General features: G+C 38.8%; 1 protein-coding gene across 5 annotated transcripts in view; it reads right to left on the bottom strand.

The window, feature by feature from the left end:
• Rgl1 (ral guanine nucleotide dissociation stimulator like 1) overlaps positions 1–15,457 on the bottom strand; it is a 238,894-nt gene that overhangs the window by 73,231 nt on the left and 150,206 nt on the right. Inside the window, exon 1 of one of the 5 annotated variants that reach the window (XM_078022465.1) lies at positions 12,656–12,685. The exons of the other annotated variants lie outside the window; for them this stretch is intronic. Within the exon in view, the coding sequence (XP_077878591.1) occupies positions 12,656–12,670 (15 nt within the window). The 5' untranslated portion in view covers positions 12,671–12,685. Of the gene's footprint in view, positions 1–12,655; positions 12,686–15,457 lie in introns of those variants that run through there. 5 annotated transcript variants of the gene reach the window in all.

Below are 15,457 nucleotides of genomic sequence, written 5' to 3'. Positions count from 1 at the left end.
TCTTTACTGCAGAATTTCTTAAAGTCTTTATTATGTCGACATGTGTTATTAAACTCAAGAGAGGGACTGGTAGATGATGTTTCCAAATGGATTTCCCTTTATTCTCAGAGCATCTTGCAGAACTTTGAGATGAACATACTTTAGAAAATGATGCCTTTAAAACCTAATTCATATTTACCACTTCTCAATTTAAAAAAGGAAAAAAATTATATTTTATAATGTCTTTATTTTTTATCTTTAGCTTACCTTGTGACAACAGCAGAGTTCCTTTACCAAACAATTCTGTAATTTGATGATTCTTATTTTACTTAAAATGCAACTCTTCTTTAAAACTAAATATTTCTTATTGAAAGTAATGACTATTTGAAAGAACTAATTTTTCACTAAGAATGGATGTGGCCAAAAACTCAAACACAGAGAAAAATGCCTGTCAAAGGACCTGATGAAGTGGGTCCCTTTTCCTGCCAGAAAGCGGATTTGGCGGGAAGCCAAGGCTCTCCCTTGGGAATGGAATTATGTTTCTCATTAACCCAGTCTCTTCCTTTCAGCCCTTTTTTAACTCTGAAAAAAATTTTTTTACAATATGCAATCCTGATTCCCCTTGTTCCCTTTAGTGATTTTTGTTCTTCAGTATTTGTATCTGTACATTAGGAAGAGCCACATTTGACCCAAAAGAAAACACTTTTAATATTTATATTTTAAAAATCATTATCTGAGTATGATGAATGAGCATCAATGACAGTATCATAAAATAATATACAGAATTGCTCTGGTGCCTAAAATCGTTTTCACAAAAAACTAACAATGCATGTTAAGGTATCAGAGCATTTGCTTAATGTCATTTTCTATAGATTTGCTTGGTACCCTAATGTCTACTTGCTATAAGACCAGGTTTTCCAAGATGACTTTTAATTTACCAGCACTTAGAGTATATTTTTATAAAACAATAACTTAAAATTATCTGCTTACTACTAGAATTATTCTGAAATGAAACTATACAGAAATAACTCTCTCTCTCTCTCTCTCTCTCTCTCTCTCTCACACACACACACACACACACACACACACACACACACACACACACACACACCCTATGTCCTATAGCCAGACTGGAGAAACTAAAATGTTAAAGTTCCATTTTTGCAGCAAAATATTCAATAGGTCTATGATCCTTTTAAGAGACTTCAGGACCTGTTTTTGTTTGTATTCTCTTAATAACTCTGAATTGGAGTTTAAAAGAAAAGGGGCGGAACCCTTGGCAGACAAGTTTTTAATAACTTAGACTTAGAAAGCGAGACATGGAGGGCTGAGCCTGCCCTGTGGGTTAGCACGCTAACAGGAAACAGCTCAATCTGGATTTAATCAGAGACCATCGCTTTACTGACAAGATCATGATACCAAGGCCACAAAAATGCTTCATGACGGTTTTCTTGGTCATCTTTCTGTCATTAGAATTCAGCTTTTTCTAAGAAGTCATGTCTAACTCCCAAGGAATAAACAGCTACAGTTCTGCCTAAATGTCCCTAGCTGTGGAATTTCTATAATTATCAATGTTGGCATAAGGAAGAAAGAAGAAAGAGTGTAAGAGATGAAATACGCCACATTTCAATTCTGATTCTAGTCATGGAGCAATATACTCTTTCACACTCTAAAAACTATTAATGATTAGGGTTCTAATTCAAGGGGAAAATATTCTCCAATCAAAATAATACTTGAATCATCAGATATTTTAATAGGGAACGTGCTAAGTAAACAGCCTCATTTATACTGGAGACAGTATGGAGTCCTTCTCCAAGCCCTGCTCAGTCCCAGTACACATGTTCCCAAGTATCTCGGCCTGAGCAGCAAGGTTTTATAGGTTTTAAAGAAGGGACACATTGTACTTCCTACATTCATCCCAAACACCAAGGGTAAATTTTACACTCTCTTTCAACTGCTCTACAACCACTATCCAGCAACAACAGCAGACCAGCATAGTATAGGGAATCCACCAGCTGACTCACAGATAAGCTCTGCTCATTTCTCCACATTAACCAAACACATAGATTAAATCTCCTTGACAAGCAAAAAAAAAGAAAAGAAAAAAAGTTCATTCTCTAGTAGAAATCATGTATGCCATGACACAGCAGAGCGTTATGGGAAGGCCAGTGCATCTGAGTATGCAGCTATTTACATATTGGGTTTCAGAGATTTAAGACAAAGTTTGTGAAAAATTCCAGCCAGTAATGTCAAGTTCAGCACAAGCTTCAACGCCGACTGTCTACTTTGAGCACTGATTCACTTTTTTGCTGAATTAGGTTTGTCAGGTGAATTAAAGAATGTTGAGTAAAATTTAAATTTCAGATAAATTAAAAATACTTTAAAAAAACATTTTTTTACATTTTTTTACCATGCAGTATTTGGGACCTACTCATAATACTAAAAGACCATTTGTAATTTACCTGAACTTCAAATACAAATGTGTGTCATATTTGTTTCATGTGTGTGTCTGTGTGTGTGTGTGTGTATTGCACACTTTACATACACACATTTATTTATGGGGTACGGTATTATAATTTGATACATGTATACAATTTGTAATGAACAAATCAGAATAATTAACATTTTCTTCTCCTCAAATATTACCACTTCTATGTGTTGGAAACAAAGCTTTTTTCTAGTTACTTTGAAATGTATAACTAAATGTTATTGTCTATAGTTGCCCTATTGTGCTACATAACATTAAACCTACTTCAATCCCCCTACTGTGTTTTCATTCACATTATCCAGCTTCTCACTTCTCTCTTTCCCTACCCCTTCCAATCCTCTTAGGAACCTCTATCCTACTCTCTACTTCTAAGTGACCAACTTTTTTAACTTGCACAAATGAGTGAGAACATGTGGTGTTTGTTTTTCCATGCCTGATTTATTTCATTTAATATTATATCATCCCATTCCATCCATGTTGCCATAAATAACAGGATTTTCTCCTTTAAATTTTCCTTTAAATAATATTACTTTGTGCATATATACCATATTTATAAAAATCCATTTATCTATAAGTGGTCAGTTTGGTTGATTTCATATCTTGGCTATTAAACAGGGAAGTTCAGGTATTTCCTAGATATAATGATTTGGTGTCCTTTGGCTATATATCCAGTAGTGGGAATGCCTGATCTCAGCATTATTCTATTTTCAGTTTTTTGAAGAGCCTCCATACTATTTGTGCTTTCTATATCTTTATTTGGGAAATCTGGCAACACCATGATAGTTGCAAATGGAAGACACAGAATAGGTGTCCCTTTCGTCTATCCATCTACTTATTCAGCCATACCTGAACTAGACATACTATGTGCTAAGTACTGTACAAGGCACTAAAGACATAAAGATAGAGTGTATGGCCTTCCCTATGATACTACAGTGTTCACTTTAACAGAGGAAACAAACTCAGAGACCACTAGAACCTGTCCTCACCCATCATAAGGGGCATGGCCGACACTCCTACAACTAAAGATAGGTTAATAAAAGAAAAGTGTAACTAATTTATTTAATCAAAGTTTTATATGACAGGGCTGGATGGTAGCTCAGCAACTGAGTACTAGCCTTGTGCCTGTGAGGCACTGGGTTCCATCCTCAGCACCACATAAAAATGAAAGAAAGAAAGAGAGAGAGAGAGGAGAGAGAGAGAGAGAGAGAGAGAGAGAGAGAGAGAGAGAAAGGTAGGTAGGTATTTGGTCCATCTACAACTAAAAATAAAAAATTTAAAAAATCTTATAAAAAGTAGAGAATATTTTTAAATTTTAATTAGGAATATATGATAGCAGAATGCATTTTGGTTCATTGTACACAACTGCAGCACAATTTAACATTTCTCTAGGGTAATGATGTCCATCTCATTCCACTATCTTTCTTGACCCCATACCCCCTCCCCACAACTCCCTACCCTTTGCCCCTTTTAAAAACATTATCTACTTTTTAATGGAGTTTTATGACACAAGAGCCTTCAGAAATGAAGACCCAAAGACCCAGGAAAACTGCTTTTCTTTATGCTTAGGCTGAATGAAGAATGGTAGCCATGTAGAAAGGCTGTGACCTAAGTAACATCTCTCTCTCTAGGGCGAAGCCCAGAAAGACCTGCCTGTTCGGTTTCTTCCTGGTTTCTCTGTGTAGCATTCCTTGCTTCCTGGTATAGGGCAGGACCCTTTTTGGAATGAGGGTCTCATGACCTATCAGACAACATAGGTACAAGAATTTCTTTATTATCAACTCTTAAACAGAAAGGTGGAGAAGTCTGGAGTAATATTTCTAGGTTTTATGGCTAGCTCTTTGGGAGAGGGATTCTGGTTTCTGTGGTCTTCCTGGGAGGATAAAGGGGCACAGGAGAAGAAAGGCAGGAGAAAGTCAGGAAGATAAGGCTTCTCAGCCCCTTTCCTTCATTTCTAAATACCCAGCATGCCAAAATGCTATACTTGGGGTATGGTTTTCTGAACCCCAACATAATACAATGTGGGAGTAAAATGGTGGAGAGAGAGAGGCAGGAAACTATGGAAGCACCAAGAGGGACCCAGTATGGAGGTTTCAGAAAAAGCCCGAGTAGGTGATGCCCACACAGTGTCTTACCTTATCAATGGGAACTAACAATGTTGGCCTGGGCAAAGCAGACTGAGAGCCCCTCATAAACAAAGCCAATAAGAAGAAAGAAGTGTGAAGGGAAAGACATGATTACAGGAGCAATATGACAAAGGGCATAGCTAGCGTGTCAGTAGATTATAGTGACTTTGGTGGACTCAGGCTGTAAGCTAAGGAGCTGAGACTCCACAGCCTCTAGGTCATGGGAAAACAGTGACGAGGTTTTAAGCATGGTCAGAAGAATCAGTGTAAAGGATAGATTTAATGGGGACAGCTTAAGGTTAGGAAACAGTAAAGGAGCTGTTGATACTCCAGATGAGCAACTGCACAAGGAAAATAGGAGAGGCTCATTGTAGGGATAATAAGAAATAATTTAGGGGCTGGGGCTGTGGCTCAGCAGTAGTCCGCTTGCCTAACACAGGCAAGGCCCTGGGTTCGATCCTGAGCATCACATAAAAATAAATAAGTAAAATAAAGGTATTGTGTCCAACTACAACTAAAAAATAAATATTTAAAAAAGAAATAATTTAAGAAACAATCAGAAATAATCAGAAAGAAAAATGTCAAGACTTGGTGATTAATTATAGGATATAGAGGTAAAAGATAAAGGAAAAGAAAGAATTATGGATCTCTACCTTATTTCCAGTGTGGGTGACTGGAAACATATGGGTATTATCCTATGCTATGGTTTAGAGATGAGGTGTCTCTCCAAAACCTTCTGTTGGACAATGCAAGAATATTCAGGGTGAGATGATTAGATTATGAGAGCTATAGCCTGATCAGTGGATTAATCCATTTAATGGATTAATAATTTGAATAACTGTGGGTAGGTGGGGCGTGGCTGGAGAAAGTAGGTCACTGGAGGCGAGCCTTTGGGGATTATATTTTGTCCCTGGCCTCTGGCTTTCCTGTTCTCTCTCCCCCCACCCCAGGCTACCATAAACTGAGCAACTTCCCTTTACCACGTACCCTTCTGCCATAATATTGTGTCTCCTCTCAGGTCCAGAGGAATGGAGCTGGCCAATCATGGACTGAGCCTCGGAAACCTCTGAGCCCAAATAAATTTTCCTTCTCTAAGTTGTTCCTGTCAGGTATTTTGGTCATAGTGATGAAAAGCTGACTAACACAACCCACGTGAAACTAAATTGGGAAAAGGAAGTTAAATTTTTGTGCTGCAGAGATATTAAATTCTAGTTTAGAAATGTACAACTTCAGGTATCTTTGGGGACATGTCCATGAAACAGGACAATGGGCAGCTAAATTTCTAAAAGCTTGGAGAAGGGTCTATGATGGAAATCTGTAGAATTTACATCAATTAAAATAGATTTAATCTCTCAGGCAGAGTATGCAAAACAGTAGTAGTAGTAGAAGTAGTCGTCTAAGGATGGCAGAACACCAAAATTAAGAGGGTTTCAAGAGCAAAGATGGCAAGCATCAGAAGAGGCAGCTACACATGCGGCAAATTAACACATCGTCTGATCTGTGGTGGCATTTCTGGGCAAAGAACCCAGAAGAAATGTTCACTGCCAGGTTCATATACATGCCAACATGTGCACCTTCCATCTAATTATGCAAACAGAGCAAGGCCCAGCCAGCAGTATACAGGAGCCAGACTGTACAACTCGTAAGAGCCAACTGTGCATGCTCCTTCTCAACTAGAAGTTCAATGATTATGTTGGTAGTGTGGTTTCAACCATGGTGAGATTATTTACATATGGAAATCAGCAAATTCTACAAATCAGGACTTTTATTTTGGAGACGCAGTTTATGAGCACAGCACTGCCCCAGAGTCCCTCTCAGATTGTGTAAATGGTAGATTCAAAGAGATCTTCACACTGGTTAAACATTTTTCTTTGTCCACTCCTGTTAAGGCATTTTTGTTGCCATTCTGATCTTTGACCTAGTAGATGAAAAATTATGCCTCCACGCTACAAAAAAAGCAGCAATATGGAAGAAGAAGAAGAGGGCATTTGCATGAGAAACGAATGTACTCAAAAACTTGCAAGATCCTCAAGAGCTGACCTTTCTAGAAGCTGCTTATTAGAATGAAGTCATGTGGCCAAGTTTTAAGGATGCACACCCTCCATCCACAGGAAGATGCTAAGGGAGATGTAATAACAAACAATGGCCAGGGTTTTATGACACAAAAATCCCATCCCCCTCCGCCATCCTGTCTCAGCAGGATTTCCTAGGTCACTCTCAGAGTCCAGGAATCCTCCTAGAGGAAATAGCTCCTAAAATATAGCAGTGCTCCTGGTGGTTTGGTTCAACATTAGTCAATAACAGACAATCTTCTCTAATACAAATCCCTAATTTCTGATGTTCTGACCATCTTTTGAGAATTCCAAAGTCTTCCAAGAGGGAAATTTTTAAATTTAGTGGACTGGGGCTGCAGCTAGGTGATAGAGCACTTGCCTAGCATGAACAAAGGCCCTGAGTTTGATCCACAACACCATCCAAGAAAAAAAAAAAAAAAAAAAAAAAGGAGAGCTTAGGAAGTTCGCAGACCACATTTCTCAAACATAACAACTTCACTCTTTTGAAAGACATTTTTGTTTGCAACTCTGAATGCTGAAGGTGCTATGAATTAACCTGGGTTCCATTTCCACTTCTGAGGCCAATTCAATTTCTTTAAGTCAGAAACTTAAAGCATCAATGTCTTGGTCATCTACTTGGAACAAATCACATACTATTTTTGAGAAGTTCAAGGATTTATATTTGCATGGAGGGAGGACACTATGAACTAAAATAGATAGGTGCTGGAGCATTTGCCAAATAACATCACAAATTGTCGCATACAATTTAGTACCCAGAGTGAACTTGCAAAATTCACAACTCCCTCCTTTTTCTCTCATTCAGAGCCTCAAATGTCTAAGGTCAGCATATGCAAAGGCCGCAGGTTAACAGGTGCCCTGGCTTTCTGAAATCCATTTTGCTTGTGGTGCAGCCCAACCAATCTCTGTCTGTAAATGTCAACAGGGGCTGGTGAGCTTCTGTATGACCTAATATTCTGGGTGAATGAAGTCCGCAATGAATGGAAAGTCTTCCCAATAGCAGCGCTTTCCCAGAAAGCTATAAATCCCACAGACAGCTCCATGGGCTTTCACCTCCTGTGCGATTTATAGGAGCTCCTTCACCAATCCTAGGCCTGGGGGTGAGGGGTGTGGGGTGGCAATGGCCTGATGTTTCCAAACTTGAAAAAAAGTCAATAGTTTGATTCTTATTCTGTGTACCACGTTAAGGAATCTATCTCTACCCTCCCCATTTTCCTATGGAATTAGTTCAGTTTTCAGCAAAGTAAATATTTTCCACTTTGTTATCTCCTATTGTCACAATGATCAAGAATAAAATTCAAAGCCCCATTATCAAAATGCCAATAAATCTTTCCTCCCTAGATTTCAAAATTCAGGAAATGACACTATCTAGCTTGTCCCTTCTCCCTTCCAAAACCGAATCTTTTTAAAAAATCTTTTTAGTTGTAGATGGACACAATACCTTTAGTTTATTTATTTTTTTATGTGATGCTTAGGATTGAACCCAGTGCCATACACATGCTAGGCAAGTGCTCTAACACTGAGCTACAACTCCAGTCTCCAAAACTGAATCTTTAAAGTCTAAGCGAACTTAAAAATTCAAGTGTGAAACGTAGCTTTACAGTTCATACAAAGCTCTGGAACAGAGTCTCCAGCAAGTACTCCATCCTCTGCACTGTGATGGGACAGGAAATATTCCTGGACCATGGGCTGGCTACTGATAGAGCAGACAGGTACCTTGCAGCACATCACCAGGTAACCAAATGAAGGGCAAGAGGAGAAGAATGATTAAGTTTATCTGGAGTACATCTCTCCAAAAGTCACACTGAAGTAAACTGGCTTTTTTTCCTACTAGGTTTTCCTCTTCATAAGCTACACTAAATCGAGAAAACCATCCTCATGCCCTAAGTGAAGAAAAAGAAAAGAGAGGGCTGCCATATGTCATTGAGTACTCGTGATGGGTTGGGTGCTTAAGCCCTATCATCACCCCCCACGGTAGGAACTGTTATCACTTCACCTGAGGAAACTGAGGTTTGGAGAAATGAAGGGTCTCACCCAAAGTTACCCGTCCCACTAGAAGGAGTGTCAAAACCAGCCCTCTTTTCTATCACCATGTGTCATCTAATGACACAAGCGATACATTACTGGGTACTCTATCTCCATATCTGAATACCCAAGACTGGAACTCAAATAGCCCAGAATCTACATACCCTATAGGACTGTTGTAAGAAAGAAATGAACTTAGATAATAGATGTAAAGGTGAACTGCAAGGATACAAGCTATTTAGCATCTAAAAATAAAAGAAAATACAGTATAAATTACTAAAATCTGTCCCTTTAACCTTCTTTCCTCTACCTCAATTACTTCACTAAAAGTTAGATCTGCCCAGTGCAATGGTGCACACTTATAATGCCAGTGGCTGGGGAAGTGGAGACAGGAGGACCATGAGTTCAAAGCCAGCCTCAGCAAAAGCAACTCAGTGAGACCCTGTCTCTAAATAAAATACAAAATAGGGCTGGGGATGTGGCTCAGTGATCAGATGCCCCTGAGTTCAATCCCTGGTACTCCACCCCAAGAAGTTAGGTCTAATTACATCAATTTCTCTTCTATATTATCCTTCTGATTTCCTAAGACTGACAGAACTCCTTGACACAGGTAAAGAATATAGTTCTAGTGCTAAAGACCCTATTTGAAGGAAAACAAGAATCTCTCTACTTATTGCAATTTCTTAAGTGCACAAATTAAGTCTAAGAAAGACAAATTACTTCACCCAAGAGCTCAAAAGACAGAAGAACAATGTCATTAGCTCAGGAGGACCCTCTATATCACACAGGGGAGGAATCCACAGGACCAGTCATGCGCTGGGCTTATTTTCCAGATTATTAATTAATTTTCCCACCAGGTAGGTTCCTAAGTCTACTTTCTAGTCAAAAAAACAGTTTCCTTCTATTTTTATAAAGAAAAGGAAATGAAGATTGAACAACAAAGTAATTAATTGGTTAATGGACTACAGACAGAAAAAAAGATCAAGTTTGTAAATCCTGACATTCAAAAAATTTTTTTTAAATTTTAAAAAGAAGGTATAGAAAGGACAGATGGCTGGTAAAATTTCTCTAGACAAAGAGAAATCAAAAAAGCAACCATTTGTTGACCAGTTTACTGGTCAAAAATGTAAAAAGACAGGCATGCCAGTTGTTAAAAAAAAATATTTATCCTCCTAGAAATATGCTTATCATTCCCATGGCTCATGACGTACTCTTGATGTTAGTCCATAAAAACAGTATTAAAAAGCTTCCATGTGCAAAGAATCCAAATGAAGCACTAAGGAAGTCTATAATAAAAATGAAGGATTTCTGTTGTATAATAATTGTATAATGCAATTTTTTTCTTTTGATGACACGAAAAGAAAAGCAAAGACAGAGCATATTACTGGTGGGTATGTCACGGACATTAAATAAATTCCAACTAAATTAGTAGGAACCTTAAAAGGGCAATTTCAGAATAGATGAAGATAGGGCCTCTTATAACCTGTCATTCAATGATAAAGATGGCAGTCAGGAAAGAAAGAATAACAAGGAGCTAGATTCTGTTTCTAGTTCCAATTCAATTATCATAGAGTTCTTGCTAGAGCATTCTATGTATCTCAGCAGTGGGCAAGGACAACTCTTTTTAATTTGGTTGTTTTTGCTTGCTCTTAAAGACACCTGTGTGGATTCATTAATTTAACAATGTTTGCTAGGTCTCTACTATGTTACTGCTGGAAGCCACGGATACAACAAAGAACCAGGCAGACAAGATGCCAAGACATCACTCAGATAAATGCACCTCTCTGCAATTAAATACAAAGGCCAACTCACAAGCCCATCACTGACCACTTACTCTTTCGAGGATGCTTTCAAGCACACCATGTGATCTTTCTTGATTATTTATGCTACCACTTAAGAGTGTCTTGAACGTACCTGAGTCTGAGAGTTCAACACAGCTGTGCTTGAAATACCACAGAGACATGTCTGATGTCATCATTGTGTGCACACAGCTAGAAGATACGAATATAGGAAGAGCAACTCTTTCTAATAAATCCTATATAATTGGTAGCCACAGATTGGACCACTGACCAAATGGATGTATAAACTACAGTCTTCAGTCATAGCTTTTTTGTGACACCCCCAGCCCTGTGACACCTACAGAGTCTAGTATTCATTTGTATAGGTCAAAGCAGTTTTACCTTTAACCAAAGGCATGACTCAACTCCACAAAAAACACATAGTATGTTCAGAAAACAAGTTCTAAAGTTTTAGCTATAGTAGTTTGAGTTTTTAAATATAAAATGTCTTAACATTATTCTTTGTGAAAAATGTCACTAAGAAGGGCTGGGTTGTAGGTCAGTAGAAAAGCACTTGCCTAGCACATGTGAGGCCCTGGGTTCGATCCTCAGCACTGCATATAAATAAAGAAAGAAAAATAAAGGTCTATTGACAACTGAAAAAATGTTGAAAAAAAATTTTTTAAATGTCACTAAGAAACAACACACATTTGAGGATTTATTTGTCTTTTCCCTTGAACATGATAATTTTCAAGAGACTCACCTAGCTGTCTAGGTAAAAAAATGGACTCCTGAGCTTGGACTCCAGAAATTCTGATCAGTAAATAAAGCCCAGGGATCTGCATTTAAACCAACATCCTAGACAGTTCTAAATGCAGAGAAATACTGTGCTTGACAATGTGAACACAGTTAGAGGAGAACCAACACTAGCTTGGACAAAGTCATCTGACCTCTCTCAGGTTCCTCATCTGTAAAGGAAGAATAGTATTACCTTTACCTTCACTAATTTTGACGCTATGAGAAATGGTGACCAAGTGACTAGTGGGGAGTGTTATAGTTTGGATCCTGAATGTCTCTCCAAGGCCCACGTGTTAAAGGTTTGGTTCCCAGTCCATGATGCTATTAGGAGGTGGTAGAGCCTGGCCTAGCACAAGGAAGTTAGTTCACTTAAGAGCAATCCCTTAAAAGATATGAGGACCCTGACCTCTTCCTGCCTCTCTCTTTACTTCCTGGCATCACAAGGAAAGCAGCTTTTTTACCACACACTCCCTACAATTATGCTGTGCCTCACCATAAGGCCAAAAGCAATGGGCCAAGCAACTAATCATGAACTAAAACCTCCAAAACTGAGCCAAAACAAAATTTTCCTTCATAGAAGTTGATTATTTCTGGCATTTTGTCACAGTAACAGAAAATTGACTAACAGGTAGCTAGCATATACAATATGGACACAATAGTCATGAGTACATTGGACATGTCCCAGGAAGGATGAAGTGGGACTACCTGAATTTTCATCATGCTACAGGGTCTCACTAAGTTCCCGAGGGTAGCTTTCAACTTGAAATCCTCCTGCCTCAGCCTCCTGAGCTGCTGGGATCACAGTCATGCCCCACCACAACCAACCCATAGTGACCTTTTAAAAACCTTTAAAGGGCTGGGGATGTGGCTCAAGCGGTAGCGCGCTCGCCTGGCATGCGTGCAGCCGGGGTTGGATCCTCAGCACCACATACGAAACAAAGATGTTGTGTCTGCTGAAAACTGTTAAAAATTCTCTCTCTCTCTCTTTAAAAAAACAAACAAACAAACAAAAAAACCTTTAAAAAAACACTCCTCTGCTTAAAACCTTCCACCCCAGCCTTCTGCTAGAGCACATAGGCCCTTTCTGTCTATCTCCTTAACCTCACCACCAAAACTATCTCCTTGCCTCTCTAAGGCCCAGTCACACTGGCTCTCTTTCACTTCCTAAAACACAACAAGCTTGTTCATATCTAAGACTCACATTTTTTCCTTCCAACATCCAACCAGTCCTAATCATATTCTCATGGTTGGTCCCTCATTTACTTCTTTTGAGAAGCCTATATCTCCTCAATGGGTCCCCTGGAGCATCTCTCTGGGGTCACAGGACCCATCTCCACTGCCACATTGGGTCACCTCATCAGGGTAATTCCTTCATAGCACCCTTCTGTTTACCTGTGTGTTGTCCATAAACTCCAGAAGAGCAGTGCCCTCATTGTCCTGTTCAGGGTTCTAGCCCTGATGCACAGAATGATGCCCGCCACACAGTGAGCATTCAATAAATGTTTATGGTAATGACTGAAAAACAAATTAGTATAATTAAATTGCATTTTATTTAAAAATCTGAATTAAAGGCATATAAGAATCTGTAATTCCTCTGAAAGATAAAAGGTCTATCCTTCTGAACTAAAATTCTTAGGTAAAACAAAGGTTAACTGATCCAATCTCTTTGTAGCAATTGAGAACTTAAGTGAATTTATTAAAACTATTATTCTGAGCTTTTTGTTTTAAGATCAACTAATTCCATAGTTGGTTATCACAATTGTAATTATTGAAGTCATGAGATTTTTTTTTCCTTCAGAATTCCTTTCCCATCAAGATTGAGATGCTGAATCAAACTTTACATAACAACATTCTCTCACTTTCTGGGGCTGACATTGCTCTTATTGTTCTGTCAGCTGTAAATGCCATTGGGCCAACTGCTAGCTTTGAAAACAGAGAGTGGGAATGTGCACTTGTTTGACTCCTTACAACTCTAAGTGGGAGTATCAGGGAAATGAATGCACAATCTAACAAACCAGCTATGTGATATAGGTGTAAATAAATACATTGCAAGAAATTGACTTGCAAGGCATTGGTCTACCGAGCATCTTCCAATATTCTACGCATGAAAGATGTCAGACAAAATAAGCCAGCACTCCTGAAGCCTTGTAACTTCTTTTATTCCATGCCAGGTTCTAAGTCTTGAACACAAAGAACACTGTTTGAGGCCTCTGAATTTATAATAAGCTTTTATTACTGAAACAAGCTAGTGCCCTAACACCTCATTCTAGAATGCTCAGTCATGGTCATTTCCACTTTACAAGGCCCAGTCACTAGATCAGCCATTAAACATTCCTAAGTGAGGGTCTACAGCATCAATTCCTTAAACGAATCACACTTTTACTCATTTATTTATTTACATACTAGTGAACCCAGAGGGTGCTTAACTACTTAGCCACGTTCCCAGTCCCTTTTTTTTTTTTTTTAATTTTAACACAGGGTCTCACTAAATTGTGTAGGGCCTTGCCAAGTTGCTGACGCTGGCCTCAAACTTGTGATCCTCATGCCTTAGCCTCCTGAGTCACTGGGATTACAGGCCTGTGCCACCATACCTGGCTCATTTGTTTATTGAGTTTTTACTGAGTATTTACTGAGTTCCCACTATGTTTAAGAACTGTGTAGGACACCGTGGATTCAGAAACACACAATAACAGACATGCTCCCTTGGTATGGATATGGTTTGTCCCCAAGGCTTTATGGGCTGAGAACTTGATTCTCAGAGTGGTTCTGTTAAGATGCAGTGGGACCTTCACGAGGTGGGCTTGGTGGGAGGTCCTTAGGTCATTGAGGGCATGCCCTCAGAAGAGATTTAGGTAATTTTCATGGGACCCAGGTTGTCCTCCTGAGAGTAAGTTTTATAAAAAAGAACAAGTTTGGTCCCTGCCCTCACTCTACTTCCTGTCTTGCCATGTGTCCTCCTCTTGGACATATTCTGCCATCGTGATGCCATCTGCCATGAAGTTCTCATCAAAGCCAAGTTGATACTGATGCCATGCTTTTGAACCTCCAGAAATGTGAGCTCAAAATGTGAGCTTTTTTTCTTTATAAAGTACCTAGTTTCAGGCTTTTCAAAATAGTATCAGAAAGCTAATATACTCCTTATCATTAGGAACCCAACATTTAAACACAGAAGACAAATATGAGATAATTTAGCAACCAATTATCTAATGACAGTAAGAGATCATTACTTCCCTTAAAAAAGTGTTTAAAAAAATTAAGATGAGGGGATCAGGTTTTGCATTGGAAATCAGAGAAAGTTTTGCTGAGGAAACAGATAAAAAAAAAATGACTGTTCATCAGGTAACTAGTGAGAAAGAAAAGACATTTCAAATAAGGGAATAGTGTGTGCAAATACCCTGAAGTAACGTGGCATTCTGGAAGAACAGAGAAGCGATGTAGCCAGAGAAAAGTGAGGTGGCGTGAGTGGCATAAGGTGAACTTAGCCAGGAGAATTCTGATTATTAATCTAATATCAACAGGAAACCAGAAAAGGGCTTTAAGCAAATGAGTAGATCATTATCATATGTAAGTATAAATGTGAGTAGATCATGATAAAACTGGTGTATGTGAAGAATTAACCGCAGGAAAAAAGATTTAGTCAGAAGACTATTAGAAAAAGAAAAGATGATAGGAGCAAATTATGTCCCGATGAGGTCCAAAATCCACCTGCATCAGAGTCATTGGGAGGCTCTTGTTAAAAGCAGATTGTGGAATTGGGGTTAAAGCTCAGTTAGTAGAGGGCTTGCCTCACATGCACAAGGCCTGGGTTCAATCCCCAGCACCACACACACACACACACACACACACACACACACACACACACACACACACACAAAAAAAAAAAAAAAGCCACATCCCACAATAAAGATATACTACTTCTATTAAAAAAAAAAAAAAAGAAGATGTGGGCCCCACCCCCAACCCACTAAATATACAAGCCTGCAGGGATGTATTCCTAAGTTATTATAACCAACATTGCATGATCAGGAACCACGGGCACAACACTATGGAATCCCAGCAATGAGAAAATGGAATAAATCATGATAAAGGTGATGCAATAATTTGCCTTTACCAGGACATGACACCTCTTTCTAAAACTTTAGTGTTACCAGTTTTCTCTCAGACCTCCTTTCCTCCTAACCCCTAGCAAGAGAT

This window comes from Ictidomys tridecemlineatus, chromosome 10 (assembly GCF_052094955.1).
Source record: "Ictidomys tridecemlineatus isolate mIctTri1 chromosome 10, mIctTri1.hap1, whole genome shotgun sequence".
Taxonomy (NCBI): Eukaryota; Metazoa; Chordata; class Mammalia; order Rodentia; family Sciuridae; genus Ictidomys; species Ictidomys tridecemlineatus.
Note: the sequence above shows the minus strand (reverse complement) of the source record. Positions and strands in the feature narration are given on the sequence as shown.